Source organism: Diadema antillarum, unplaced genomic scaffold (assembly GCF_040938485.1).
Source record: "Diadema antillarum isolate AM-2024a unplaced genomic scaffold, OU_Dant_1.0 scf00000171, whole genome shotgun sequence".
NCBI lineage: Eukaryota > Metazoa > Echinodermata > Echinoidea > Diadematoida > Diadematidae > Diadema > Diadema antillarum.
The window spans coordinates 119,697-136,166 of NW_027271060.1; the positions used below are offsets into that span (position 1 = coordinate 119,697).

The 16,470-nt window shown below is 38.6% G+C and overlaps 1 protein-coding gene across 1 annotated transcript in view; it reads right to left on the reverse strand.

The window, feature by feature from the left end:
* LOC139722774 (girdin-like) overlaps positions 1-16,470 on the reverse strand; it is a 107,714-nt gene that overhangs the window by 72,243 nt on the left and 19,001 nt on the right. Inside the window, exon 3 of the mRNA XM_071634060.1 lies at positions 12,210-12,318. Coding sequence (XP_071490161.1) covers positions 12,210-12,318 — 109 coding nt within the window. The remainder of the gene's footprint in view (positions 1-12,209; positions 12,319-16,470) is intronic.

Sequence of the window (16,470 nt, forward strand, 5' to 3'; positions counted from 1 at the left end):
GTTTACAAAATAAACAACAAAAAACAATTAAACAATGTTTCTAGTTTCTAGTAAAAATACATAAAGATACATGTAGATCAATTTTAGAATTGTCAGACTCCCCTTGAATATTTGTCATATCTTCTTTGTCATCTCTGTCCCCTTTGAACTTATTTTTCCATTGTGTCATTGTTGTTTGTTTGTTTTTATTACTGGTATGACACAAATCTATATTTGAGGGTTTTTTTTTAGATAACAATTTCTTAGATACACATACATATACAGAGACACACACATACACACACACACACATACACATGATATTTCTAAGCACCAAATCAGACATACATTGTATCACCACTGACTGCACCAGAGACTAACTACACAAGTGATCTGCAGGGAATGATGAATGCTCTCGCCAAACTCGTCTCGGCCGCGGATTCTACTTTCGGACCATACTCAAAGGTATCTGCCATCAGTCACCAAAGACTCGTCAGCTGAGCAAACAGGTTCACTGCAGCAAATTGGCAACTTGTGTCCGCAATCATCCATCCAAGCACCATCCAAATTGCTAGGTCTTTCCCTCACCTTCCCCTTGTTTTCCTCTATGATATCCCAGCTAAATCATACCCACCCCACCCCACCCCCATCTTCCAAGAAATTATACCCCTTCCCATTCCAACCCACATCTTCTAGATCCTCTATCGTGTCTCACCCAGCCAACTGATTTTTTTTCTCTCTCCTTAAATCAACATCATCATTTCTATGTGTGTATGTGTTTCTGTGTGTGTGTCTACCCAAACAAATACGGAAATTCAATCAAAAGTACCATTTCTAGAAAACAGAAATGAAAGTTGAAACAAAAATTGTGCAGTTCCAAAAAAAATCAGGGTACAATGTGTACACACAGTATGCAGTAGAGGGAAATACTGCATTGGGCGATGCATGAGCTCAGGAAATAAATATAATGATGTGATTCTCCCCTTTTAATAATCTAGCCAACAAATCACCTCAGGGCAGAATAATGGTCTTGACTCAATGCCAAATTTAGCATGTCAAACATGACACACACACAACACACACACAAACACACACATTTGCTGTAGTCACTTTGTGGTATGCAGTATTTGTGCTTGAAAGCTTCAGAAATCTTTTATTGACAAAATAGTTGCTCTGAAGAATGACCTGCCAAAAGTGGCAAATGACTATTGTGGACCATTTCTTGTTACTAAATGGGCCACTCCATTTTTTTTTTTTTTTGGGGGGGGGGGTGATCTGTTTTCTAAACCAGGACACATCCACACACATCAACACACACACACACACACACACACACACACACACACACACACACACACACACACACACACACACACAAATTCATTCAGAATATTTGAGTCATGGAAATGGACTAACTGAGAAGAATAAAAAAAAAATCCATCATAATAAAATTGCTTTGTAACAGATGTTGGCAGGTCCAATAATTGATTGTTGAACATCAACAGTCTCCAGTGTCAAGATTGAGGAAAACAGCTTTTAATACACTACAGGGTGAAACGTTCATAAGTCTGCCAGTCAGATAAACAACATTCCCAGTCACGGAATATCTCTGGGTAATGTAAAGCCAGAAATATTCGTGGATTAGAGCCAACAGTCTTTTTCGCGGCATGAAATTTTCGCGTATTGCCATTGGCATCCAATGCCTTATAGTGTAGACAAGAACTTTTGCATGCTTTTTATTTTTGCAAATCTTGGCTTTCGTGAAATTGCACATGAACATTTCTGGTTTAACAGTAGTCTCCCAGCTGATTTGCATTGTGTATAATTATCCCTTGAACCTAACAGGATAATGGAAAAGTGGAGAGTTTTCGCCTCATTAATTTGCAACACTGGACCAATTTTTAGTGAACTTCCTCATATATCGTGGATGCCTGTATTTCTGTATTTTATACTATACTTCCTTGAAGGTGAAACTCCAAACATTAACACAAACTTGAACATGAAGTGGTTAAAGTATCATAAAAGTAATCCAGTGAACACGGCAGCTTTTGTGAACTACAGAGAGCTCTATTTTTCTCTGGTCATGCTGGAAATATTTTCATACAAGGGAAAAGACACACGGTGATTACAAAGGTGATTTACGGAAATGTAGAGTGATGGACATGTTGCAGCAACTGACATCCATCTATCAAACAATATTTGGACACGCTGCCAAGCGTTCTCTGCCTCTCTGGATGAAACACTCACTGCAACATATTAAAAGCAAGTAAAGCATTCCTCATAAGTTTGTTTCCTCTTTATTTTTCTTTTTACAGGATGAATTGTATATCGTGTATATCGACATTTGTTGCAAAGGTATAAAAGCAGGGCACGTTCCTCTTAGCAAGGGTGTGGATCAAGGTTAATGCTGCAGTACCACAGTATTCAGGATGTACAGTCTACAGGAAGACTGAGCTTCCGTCTGTGGAGACTTCTTATCAGGAACATGCCGAGCTGAAGATTACAAGCAGAGAACACAAGATTAAGTTTCCACACTAGGATAGACAGCAGGAAATGGGTAGAACATTACCAGGATGTTCTTACATAATGATGAACCACATGGTACATCTGCCATATCGATACCCAAGATAAAAAGTGCAATGCATTGATTTCAAGGTTCAGTTCACTCTGTGTATGGTATAAAATATTAATCATTTGTCTGGTTAGTCACACTGCATGTATGACTGTTGTTAATATTTCCATATCTAAATGACAAAGACATGCCATTTTTACACTGTTATTCTAATTAAATATTAGCATTAAATGCCATTATTCAGATGTTTGCTATTTAATCTTATAATGCAGTGCCTATTGGACATACATTGTAGTCAAATACCTCACAGGTGACAGACCATGTATGTGTAATTCTGTAAAGTGGCATCACCTATCACACACTGGCCTTGTCCACTATCATAGCGACAGGACATGATCATGGTCATCTATTGCTTCATCCAGGCTTGCTCAAACCCACAGCTACATACTCACTGCTATCACTGGCACAGCGCGCCTCCTATCGCGTGGCACAGCCAACGGCTATGAAGGAGAACGGCCCTTGAAGAAGAGTTTTATCGCCCGTTTTCCAAGGGAGCAATAAGCTTAAGATCCCTTTGAAGTATTCTTGCTCAGGTGAGCATGACGGCGTTTGGGAGCTGCATGCATCTATCCATGCAAAACTCTTAACTCACTCGATGCTCACTGAAAGTGACCCTTGCTCAAAGCATCTACAATCAAGATTATTTTTAAGTGATTGCTTCACCTTTGACCTACACACAGCACTACTATACAGACACAATTTAGGATGGAGCCTATCTCTACTTTTTTTTTTTTCATTTTTAAACCTACAATTGAACTTTGTAAAAACAGTAATCATGATAGATATCATTTACACCTAAAGCTAGTACGGTACTTGATATCACATATGATCCCAGAAAGTTAAATCTGCTCCAAGGCTTCAGTCCAGTTATAGTCTCCATTTCAACTGTTAAACATTCTTTCTATCAATCATATTTTCTGAAACACATAGGGCCTACATTACATGATATGCTTGATGTGACATGATTGCACAATTTCCAGTAACATGAATGTCTGAAATACATAAATTACCTTTCACTGTTTTGATCATCTACAAATGAAAAATTTCTGTAGAATATTCTGTTCATGATGTATTTAGCTGAGATCTGCTGAGCTACACTTGTAAAAAAAAAGAAAACTTCAGAAGCAGCAGTTTCTTACACAATCTCCAAAGCAGATAGGGTCAGATAGGGTAACAACTTAAATTTATCGAATATGATTCATAATTCTGAGTTGAGTGTGAAAGTTCATGACAAGGTCAGTGTGAACAAGACATTCATTCATGGCACCAATGTCAATTGCCAATGAAGCATCATACTGAATGAATTAATGATGATCATACCACGCCTCTCAATGGTAAAATTCTTCAATTTCTATACTTTAGTAAATCAAATTAACTCTAGAGGATGGATACTCCTGAAGCATCACAAAGTCATTTTGTGTTAGGACCCCGAGACGTAACACGGAAGTGGTTATGACTGTGTGGTTGGTGGCAGCACACACGGAGAAGCCACACTGAGCAACCCACTTCATCTCAACACCACCACAGTCTCCCCTCCCCCGCCCCCTTTTTGCTCCCTTCCCATAAAAGTACTGAAACAGCGCCCTCGCCACGTGTCTCAAACGATATGAGGGGTTTCCTGCATTTTTCGTCATGTGACTAGAACCCAAGCTAACGGGGCACATGTGTTACGTGACTAAACATGACTACACTGCCAGTGTCACAGTACTGATTAGATGAGGTTTTTTTCGGGTCAAACATCAGAATACACAGTTACCAAGGCTGACATATAGGCAGGCTTACAGTGTATTAGAAACAGTGTTTCCATGTGCAGTAGGGACCTAAGTACATGTACCTTCTGTAAAACTATCGTGACGTAAAGCTGCAGGGCAACATGAGTAATTCTTTATGAGACTTCCTGTGCTGCAATAGCCTCAGAGTAACTAAAGCAAAGATCAAGGCTCTGAAGTAAGTCAACTGGGTAGTTGCTCATATCATATTAGCGGAGATCTGTGCTGACTTTATTTTTAACACACTTAATATTACACTGTATCTTTGGAAATCACTGCAACATACTTGAGACCTGTGTGCACACTTAAGTCTCATTCTGACTCTTGACAACAGCTTGTATGTTGTTATCATTGTTTTACTTTTTCTTTTTAACAGTTTACTTGGACCAAGTCTAACTGCAGAATGGACCACAGAACTTAAAAATACAGCACAGTTCAAATGATAATGAATTAAAAGCTGCAAATCTATTAAAAGTGGAAATATCTTTGAAGTTGATAGCAACATTCCTAGTCAGCGTATATTCCCATCAAACAAAACTTTCAATTTTGAAATATGTTATGCAAAACCATTACCAAAGCTTTGACTGACAATTACACAGGACCACAGCGTTTTTTTTTCTTCATTTTATTGAATCTCATGATTCAGTTGGGTCAGTTTGGAGTTTTCACACAATGATCAGCACGGTGCTAGAATAAACAGAGAAGAAATATATTGATAGATAAAGTACACATACATGCAGTGTAAATGGAACACTTATGGCAGCACTTAAGTCTTAACATTGCTTCTTAAGATATTGAGATACAGTGTATCTCTGAAAGCACTAAAGGTCACTAGACGACTAAAGCGTTTAACGTTAACATTTAGTGCGAAATGGCTAGGATAAGTTTTGAGGAATAAACACGGCTTAGTATCCCTGGTGTTGTGGTCGTCTGTGCTTGCAAACATGCTACAACCTGTTGCTAGGCAATGGAACGCAGTGTCGTGATGAATGCGATATATCTATTTCATGACTTGTACCTGACTTGTGGCTGAAACCAAAGGGTAAAGTCCAAGTATGTGCTAGCACAAAGAACTTCTCAGAGACAGAAGTGATGTTATTCTTAGAGGGCCGGTAATGTATTCCACAGTCTAAAGGGCTTTTTACACTTGTAAATTTTTGCTTAGCCCCGGACTATCGGTGGGGCTAAGGGGGGGCCTTAGCCCCACCGTTGGTACGGGACTATCCTTAGCCCACTTTCTGTTTACACTCGTTTTTGCCAAAGTGGGCTAGCCCCACCGATAGTACGGTACTATCTGGCCCTGCAAAATAGCAGGGGTTAGCACCGCAATTGCGGTGCCAAGCAAGTGAGTGTAAACAGAACGAAAAAATAATCCTGGGCTAAGCGACGGAGACGAAGTCCGACCCTCACTGACCAATCAGAAACGAGGCAATCAAGTGCTGCCGGTGCGTGCGTGTACGTGTACAGTACACAGCGTAATTATGAATATTCATGTGGTTTGGAAAGTCCGGGGCTAAGAAATACGAGTGTAAAAAGGTCAGTTTTCTCCTTAGCCCCGGACAAGAGATAGTACGGGACTAATTGGCCAGTGTAAAAAGCTGAAAAAATTGGAAGGGACTAACGATAGTCCTGGGTCAGAGAAAGTCCGGGGTTAAGAAACACAAGTGTAAAAAGCCCTTAAGTATTCAAATTCTTGTGATAAGGGAGATATCAACAAAGGTGATAAGAAATTGTGACTGTGTAGGACTCATGCATGAAGAATTCTGATTCCCGCCAGAGACAAATGACTGTAGTTAAAACAATTTTGTAAACAGTCCTTGTCACAGAGTTGAATCCACTAGAACCACTGCTACAATGAACATGATATTTACTTTTAATCAAATGCATAGTACACTGTACTAGTAATTAAACTAGGCTGAGTGGAGACTTGGTTTGAACAGTCATATGACAGACATTCATGAGCAATCTAGAGGTTGACTGAAGTCAGACTGATGTCTATGAATATATCACTTGAACATGCAACACAAGACACAAGATGTTATTGACTACATTCATACAATGTACAAGCAGCTCCTGAACCAGTAAATACAAAAATACAAAATGTAATTCACTCAAAATCAGCCAGCATTTTGACTCATTCTGCAACCTTGACAGTCAAACAATTATCACTTCACCCTCACAAATATACTCGGATGCAACATACATGTAAATTGATGTATCACCATCAAAGCGCCTCAAATCATATGCAGCTCTACACTCTCGACACACTTGAAAAATTTTATGGCACAAAACAGCTTGCCACATGTACACAAACAGATAGAATAATACAAAGACAATTAAAACACTATGGATACTGTCCCTTCACAAAACAATTTGTTTTTGTTTGTATATAAACTTAGATAGGGTGCCTAACCAAGCAAAACCTACAGTACAGTACCTGGACCCTTCAATTCTCTTTTCTCATGATCACTCAGGTGATTACACAAAACACTAATTTTATACTCAATGAACCATGTGCCAGTACATGTATAAACACCACAACACAACAATTCATCACATGAAGCTGCCCACACAGATACAGAAATATGTAGCTACACACAAGTGAAACAAATCATTTCATGGGATAAGTGTTGTATTTACATTGATTAGCCTACAACTGACTACATTTGGGAACACGTGTTGTGCTAACTTCTTTCTCTGAGGAATGTTAAGCCCTATTCTCTGTTCCCCCCACAGCAGTATGTGCCCTGGCAAAATACTCCTTTACAATATACTTCATACAATGAGGCGATGATGCTCCCAGGCAAAATGGTTGCATTCTTCAGTAAACGGAGCTGACGGGGAACTTATCCCCGACAGCTTACAGCAAGCCTACAAAAGGAAGGATCGGCTTCTTTCGGCAGGGCCTTCTGCTGGCTCTTGCACGCCATTGTTTGAGAGTGATCTGGGAAAGAGATCAATACTACGCGCTGGACCGGCTGACTAACGAAGCGGATCAATTCGAATGCGCTTGCTGCCGAGGGCACCGCATGGATCATAAATGCGGAGTGGCTTTTGCATTTCCCACACCAAGATGTGGCAGAAAGAAACTGCATGTCTCACCGACAACTCGCAAGCCACATGTGAGGAGACAAATGGTACTGTGGGGCTGAATAGGCGAAAGATCTTTGTTAGCAGTGACTGGTGTTTGCATTGGACAGCTGGCAGCAAGATGAATCCATGACCTTGGCATTTCCACTGGACAGAGAGAGACAAGCTCAAGGACTGGACAGTACAAAGCCAAACCACTGTAGAGGACAATGCCAACATTCTGCACAAGACTGACCTCTTGCACTTTGCCGTCCAGCACGTGTCACATGCACTGGACATTGTTATGGATTGTGTAGGCCTATTGTACAGTTTCATACTGATTTTTTTTTTCAGTAATGTGACATCACACATCTTCCTCCATCAGCATCAGTTGTTCAAATCTGAAGATCTTTTTGTTTATAGATAATCAACTATGATTTTTCTTTGTTTTGATACAAAACAATAAAACATTAAAGAATGATTCTTTAGACTGGCATAAAACTAAGTTACAATGCTGCACAAGTCAGGATTTCATGCAAAAAAAAAGAAGAAAGAATGAAAAAAGCTTCAAACAATGCTACAAAACACACTGCATGGCCTTATTTTATGAAGAGTTATAATTGATTAATAAGCCTATTGATTTCTATCATAAAGTCTATGGCAGCCTGTGTAGTAAGGAAATTGATAATACATTCATCTTTTGATAAAACGGGGCCCAGATGTACTAAGCTACGTTTTTGACATGGCATTGATAATCCTTAAATCATTGGTGCTTGGGCATGCTCAATGACTTTGCACACAATCGGATTGGGTGTTGTCCCCTGTTATGATTCACACTTCCACGCACACATCTGCTGACTTCACCTGGTATTTGCGGTTTCCAAATCAATACCTCGTCATCTGCTGTGCTGCTCAACCATTGCCGCACAAACGCAATTCTGCCAATCGCAGCGATTGCACACACAGGGTTAGCAGACTCACTTTCAGTGAAATATACATTAGGAGATTCTCCACACGTTTTAGAGCATTCTACGCCAGCTAATGATTCTTGCCATGTACTCAGTATGATGTATTTAACAGCTTGTAGATACAGTATATCACTGACATTCCACAAATTGAATGATGCATCCAAGCATAAATTTAGAAATCACTGTAATTACACTGCAGGATGTAGGCCTATTTGTCATTATTCACATGTTTGAATGTTGTATCATGTTGGTAGTTAAGGTTACAGATAAATTCACATTTATGATGCAAGAAAGTCTCTTTCAGGGTGATACTGATTTATGAAATTACAGTACTGTACTTCCCACAATTACACAGAAGAACTAACATACACTTCTTGAGTGTAACGAGTGGCAGCGTGTAGATCATTCAGTCTACACGTATTCCACACACTGATGAATGAGGTAACGATCATGATCTGTAAATGATTGTATTGCACAATATTTCTTGTGTTATGCAAATGAGAGAGGCGAATATTGGAGCATTCACTGATACATGAACAAGTTGACGTTTTAATGCTATAGTCAATGAAATGACACCATGTCCACAACCCCTATAGTCAGTCCTTTGAAAGCTATGACACAGAATGCATGTTTACTGTGAGAATCCAATTTTATGGCCATTCCAAAACGATTGGTACCACTTTGTCACCATCTTGAGGGCCACAATAGTTTCAATACAAGCTCTCTGCTTTCCTCCATGGCATACTGTGCATCTGGACCTGCTGCCCATTTAAAGCCTCAATTTGCTCTAGTTCTTGTGAGGGCTGGCTCGGTCCACTAAGTTGTGCAAACTGGTTCTATTACCCCCACATTGGGCTCTTGAATGAGTGCAGTCTTTAAACAGCCACCCTGTTAGAGACTTGAGGTAATATGAAGTGTCAATAGAGACCTGCGTATTAACCATCCTTCATCAAGCCTAATGGATACCGGATCTGACAAGCATGGCACACATGTATTGTTTAGACTAACAGCTGATTATTGACTTGAGCATGGTTTGTTTACACCCACAGACTGCAGATGCCAACAGTAATATGGACAAAGTGCTCATGCAGTATCCAAGAAGTGGCAACTGATAAGGAATGTGATACACAATGTACCACTCTGCAGACCCTGTACACAAAGATAACATACAAACTGTAGGCCTATGGGCCCTAAATGTATGGATACATGTCTGTTCATTTTTCAGGGCTGGTAGACACTATGCACTACGTACATTGTACATTTAAACATGTACAAGCTTGTAGCCAGGCCTGCATGTAGGCCTACACTTCTGCTTTATGATATTAACTCTCATTACATGGAAACTATTTTCTCCATAAAGTAAAATGTTACAATTTCACACAACATTTGTTTCTATAAAGAGATACAATGTAAGTAATGTTATATTTCAAAAATCTTTTTTAAGACTAAAAAATATAATGGCTACTTAGGTGATAATATGTACAACCTGTAGGCCTAGGCCTACCCAATTCAACATACTGACCCAACTCTTTTTTTTTTTTCTTTTTTTTTTGTTGGGGGTGGGGTTCTGTTGTTATAATCACCAGAAAATACAACACTTAGAGGTGTTCACACTTGCTGCAACAATGGAGATCAAGAAAGGAAACCAAGACACCTGGCACACAATTCTCAGTTTCCCCCTATTCATCCATTCTGCAGCTCAGGATAATACTATTTTTGAACTAGGGATATGTGTGCTGCTTGTACATGTATGCCTACATACTTGCACCTCACCCTGACCCCAAAACTTTTTTATGGGTAAGAAAGAGGGAAAGAAAAAGAGAAAGAGTCAGGCAGGTGCAGGATGATTCATTTCATGCCACATTAACTGAACGAGAGAACATTAAATTGGTGTATTTTTCTACATACATATCCCACTTGCCCTCTGTGCTTTCTTTTTCTGTAGGCCAGGTTAAGAATGTTTTAGAACTCCCATGACTCAGCATGTGCAGGCTGCATGTCCACATACCTAAACCCTGACCCTTCACCCCAATGTAAACATCCTACATGTACAGCTGTAGTAGAAAAAACAAAAGAGGGAAGGGCAAACAGGCATACATGCCGGACAACCTACATTTTGTATCTTAAATGAAATTTCGACTGAACAATGAAACATGAAACTCCACACCTAGTCTCCCAAAGAAGAAAATGTTCATTCTTTATAATGCAAGAGGTCAGTGGGATACACCTTTGTAGCACTGCTACTGTAATCAAGCCATTTCTATGCATGGGTGTATGCAAGGGGGGGTCGGGAGGGTCGTACGACCCCCCCCCCCCCCCCCCAAATTTTCAAAAGGTCCACTTTTTGTAAAAGACATTTTTGTTTTTTGAGGGCTTTTTACTCTATATAGGCCTACAACAGGGAAAAAAAGTGACCGGTGTTCCAGCAAATTGTCAAAAACCTCGTAAATTTCGTAACTTAGTTTTAATATGCCATAATTTACCTTATTTCTAAGCCGCACTGCCATGCCGAAAAAGTCACTTTTGTATGCACCAAATGGCCCCATTTTAAGATACAAAATTCAAAAACTCCCTACCGTGGGAGGGGGGACACCCCCCTCCCACACCCTTCCCCCGCTCGGTCGCTCCGCTCCCTCGCAAAGGCAAAGGTCCAAAAATTTTGATTACGACCCCCCCAGAAAAAATCCTGGATACACCCCTGCTATGTATTAAGTATGAATACCGGGTACACTGTCATTCTCATAACTTGCAAATATCAGCATGGTGAAGAGGAAATAGATTGATATATAATAATTGGGATCACCTGAGGACAATGTTATCAGATTCTGGATGAAGGATTTATTATCAAGTGTGCAGCCAGACTCTAGGGTTGCAGACAGGAACAGGAGGCCCTTGACCCTTTGACCCCGCATGACCCTACTATGATAAGGTTAATCTCCCACTGGCCCTAAAGATCTGAGGGTCTGATGACTAAACCACTAGAGCCAGGGGTCACCTAACACTGTGGATGAGATCGAAGGTTGGGCTTTCCTCAACACACTCACTCTTCCATTATGCCTTAGTCTATCGCGGAGGAAACGAGTGAGCAGGCGGATGCCCTGGGGTGGCCGACTGGAAGACATGTGTGAGCTCCTGCTGTTTCAAAAATTACACACACAGCCTGAATCACCTGGAATGTCTCCCCATTTTACCGAGAATGAGACAAACCTCCGGATTCTTGATTTCCTCAGAAAACCACAGAACTTTCACTCCTACATTGATTTAACCTGTGGCTGATCTTCAGTAAATTCTAATCATACATTGTATGGTGGGGTTCTATTGACAAGACTCCTCTATCAGTTCCTCTTTACTACAGCACAGATATATTGTACCTATCAGTTCACCCTGAAGCTGAGGACATCAGAGTAAATGGGAGTAAAGCTGCAAAATCAGAGATTTTGATCCATCTCCAATTCTTCAGTTTGAACAAGTTCAAGTTTACATGAAGCCTAACGTTCCAATCAAATAGGAACAGTTGGCAGATCTAACTAAACACTTTTGTGTGCATAAAACATTCACGAACCTCGTGAGGAGCCAAGATGAACGAAAGTAAAATGCATGTGAAGGTTGTTGTCTACCCAATGCATTGCATGCCAGTCAACAATTAGTGAATGTTAATCATGCCACGAAAAAGGCTGTCGGCTCCAATTCGTGAAAGTTTCATGCCGCGAATGTTTCTGGTTTTACAGCTACCACTCTAGGGGCCCACATTCTGAATCTTATGCAAATTTATGTGGATATTGGCACACCTACCAGATAGAAGGACTTGATCCTCTTCATTAGGGAATCCAGGTTCTGGATGCGAAGATTGATTTCACCATTGACCTCTCCGTTGACCCGTAAGGAAGATGGCCTGGCATCTCTGCACAAAGGAAGGAAACAACAGATATTACTTATTAGTTTGGCAACCTTCACGGATAAACAAGTTGAGAAATTATACTTCTCTATCCAGCAAATTTATAAAGCAAACACAAAATAAACAATAAATTCACAAATAAGCAGAAATAGACTATTCTGATCATGTCAAATTATTTGAATTATCACCAGAAGCTTATAAAATGCAATGACACGATTACATATATGTTGGACCTATTACTATTACGGGAGAAAAACAATAATCTGAACATTTGTTCATAAGTGATTTCCGCCAGCATTTAATTGCTTCGAAGAATTAAAGGACAAGTTGACCTTCATAGACATGTGGGTTGAGTGAATGCAGCAATATTAGTAGAACACATCAGTGAGAGTTTGAGCAAAATCGGACAATCCGTTAAAAAGTTATGAATTTTTGAAGTTTCTGCTCAGTCACAGCTGGATGAAGAGACTACTATAGCTTGTGATGTCACATGAGTACAACGATACAAAGAAAGAATAAAGAAAATTCAACATATTTCAATTTTTATTGCATAACAAAAGAACACTTGACTTCCCTCTTTCAGAAGGCATTGGGAATATTACCCCTAACATACAGTTTGTACGTCAGTCGCAAGTCGAAGAAAAATGTGCACTTTATTCAAAAAGTAAAGTTTTATGAAATTCTCCTTTTATTTTCTTTATATTACTGTATATACAAAGTAATATAGTTATATAGTTGACCTTATATAGTTTGTAAACTTTGATATGAAGGAGGAAGAAGACTTGCAAATAATCTTGTGTGGGTCTTTTTTTTTTTACTTTGTACTGACAGCTGTAGGCCCTGTTTAAAGGACAAGTCCACCTTCATATACATAAGGATTGAGAGAATGCAGCAATATTAGTAGAACACACTAGTGAAAGTTTGAGGAAAATTGGACAATCTGTTCAAAAGTTACGAATATTTTAAGTATCTGCGCAGTCACTGCTGGAAGAGAAGACTACTAAAGTGTATGATGTCACATGTGTACAACTATAAAAGGAAAATAGAGAGAATTTCACAAAACTTTACTTTTTGAATAAAGTGCACATTTCTTCGACTTGCTACTGATGTACACTGTACATGTATGTTATGGGTAATATCATTCCCCCTGCATTCTGAAAGAGAGAAGTCGAGTGTTCTTTTGTTGTGCGAGAAAAATGGAAATATGTTGAATTTTCTTTATTCTTTCTTTATATCGTTGTACTCATGTGACATCACAAGCTATAGTAGTCTTTTCATCCAGCCGTGACTGAGCAGAAAAATATTCGTAACTTTTTAACGGATTATCCGATTTTGCTCAAACTCTCACTGATGTGTTCTATTAATATTGCTGCATTCACTCAACCCACATGTCTATGAAGGTGAACTTGTCCTTTAAAATATTCGTAACTTTTGAACGGATTGTCCAATTTTCCTTTAACTTTCACTGATGTGTTCTACTAATATATATTGCTGCATTCTCTCAATCCCAATGTATATGAAGGTGAACTTGTCCTAAGGCCTACAGCTGTCAGTACAAAGTAAAAAAAAAAGACCCACACAAGATTATTTGCAAGTCTTCTTCCTCCTTCATATCAAAGTTTACAAAGAATAATGCTTTATAATTTTGAAAGTTTCTATACTTGCACTGGTGATCTCGATTTAGAACTCAGGATTTAATACTACAATGTACGCACAAACTACAACTGTCAATGCTGATAGGACAATTTTGTTTTGATGAGTGGGGGCAATTTGTTTTCTTCTGTATTGTGAGGCAGTGCAAGAAATATGAAAACAGTAGCAACAGTTATTGCAAACGTGATCTGTCAGTTTAACCGTTAAGTGTACGTGACAAGCATATCAAAGTACATTAATTGCAGTCTACATGTATACGTACATGTGTACATGTAATATGTAGGTAATCTAGATATGATGGCAACAGCAATAAAGAGTATGAGTCACGGAATGTGAGTTGTGCAGGAGAGGGCTGCCTGTCAACATGGTATGACTCCTGTTACATTCAATGTCACTGCGTACTTTGAATGTCTGCTGACAATCCAAAATATAGACGGCTCATATGATGTAGCCTCGCACTCAGTCTCTGATAATCCCTTTCAAAAAAAGGGCAGTAATTAAATTTCCCCTATCAAGAATCAATTGTGTGAGCACAGTTTGGGCATGAATCACATCCTCTCAGCTCAGATATGCCCCAAAAATCACTTTGATTGAATATTTGCCCTGGAGTTACCCTCATGTCTGGAGTTGTCCTAGTGTGTGAATATGGGCAAGTCCAAGATAACACGCGCGTTACGTATGGGACATTCAGAGACTTTTATGACCTGAAAAATAGTGTTAATGGCCTTTGATCATATTGAACTTTATCATGGTGATTGATATCTAGGAGAAGTATAATCATGTAAAAAATTGAGAAAAATGACCTTGACAATTATATTCTAGAAGAGAAAATATGTGCCGTTACGTATGGGACCAGAAAAATTTTGTTTTTTGGAACATTTTTTTCAACCTCAAAACTCTCTGAAAGTATTTCATTCTACAACTTGTAACTCACTGTGATGAAAGTCACAACACTCAAGATTATCACAGGTAAGTTTCATGTCATTAGGCAAAAAGCTCTAATTACAGGTTCTAATTAAAGACAGACATGACGTGTTACGTATGGGACAGTTATGTATGGGACACTTTGTCCCCCATTCATTTAGTGTGTGGAGAACCATGTTTATGGGTATTTTGCATAATTATTGAAGTAAAATCAGTTGAAACTACTCAAATACTGATCCAGATTGTCAAGGAAACAATATTCCCCAAATATTCATCATCATAGTCATATTCAATCATATTTTTATATTTTTATGACCAACCTGAGTATGCATGCCCTTTGTCCCCCATTCGTTTAGTGTGTGGAGAACCATGTTTATGGGTATTTTGCAAAATAATTTTGCAAAATACCCATAAACAAATTTTTGCATAATTATTGAGGTGGAATCAGTTGAAATTACTCAAATACTGATCCAGATTGTCAAGGGAACAATATCCCCCAAATATTTACCATCATAATCATATTCAATCATATTCTATATTTTTTATGACCAACCTGAGTATGTATGCCCTATTTTTATCAGGATAGTTACTACTAAAGCATTGAATAGTCTAAAGTGTTTACTTCCATTGATGAAGGGCAGTTTGCCATTTAGTTTCAATAAAAAACAACTTGACACAAAAAATATTAATTTTAATAGATAAGCAATACCTGCTGCGTGGAATTCCAGTAATTGAGTAGATGTATGATGTCTGTCTAGCAGTCAGGTCATTGATTTGAGTCACACCTCAGTATGTATACCCATGAATTTTGTTGTGGCTACTATTGAAAACTGAATAAGGACAATTTGTGTATCACTTGCAATTAAAAAAAAAAATTTACTTTATTTCATTTAGTTTTTTATATCACAACCATTTCAAATTGGATCTCCATCAAATTAACTTTGAATTCCTCTAGTCTTAGAATTGTATGCTCTTTAGTAATTCATATTATTGGTTTCCAGTCATCTCATAAAATGTTGGAAACTGAATCCCCATTCCTACAAAACTATACCATCCCTTTAATGCTGATTTTCATTGTGTATTTTGCCATCTTCCCCTCCCCCTTTCTGAAAATTGTTCAGTCAAGTACATGTATTGTTTCAAGTGTCTATAACTAAAAAAGTAGCTACAAAGTTGGGATGCTTTCTCCAGGATGATTGACCATTTGTGTACTGAGAGACCTTCCCAGCTAGTTACATGCATTCACATGCAATATATATGAGGATGTCCCATACGTAACGCATTTGTCCCATACGTAACATTATTTCAATGCCTAATAAAGAACATTTCTTTTACTGTTTTTTCTTTTTTCTATGGTATTTAATTTCTCTAAACAATAAATTAGAACTTTCCAAAAGGGCATTCAAATAACCTTAGCAATTTCAGAAAAAACCTAAAAAAATGACCTCATTTTGTTACGTATGGGACATCTCATGATAGGACACGAGCTAATTTGCATAATCATTTGCATAATCCCTAAATTTTCATACCAAGTTAAACTATTTGATGAACTTCTTATGTCCACATATTAATCAAATATCA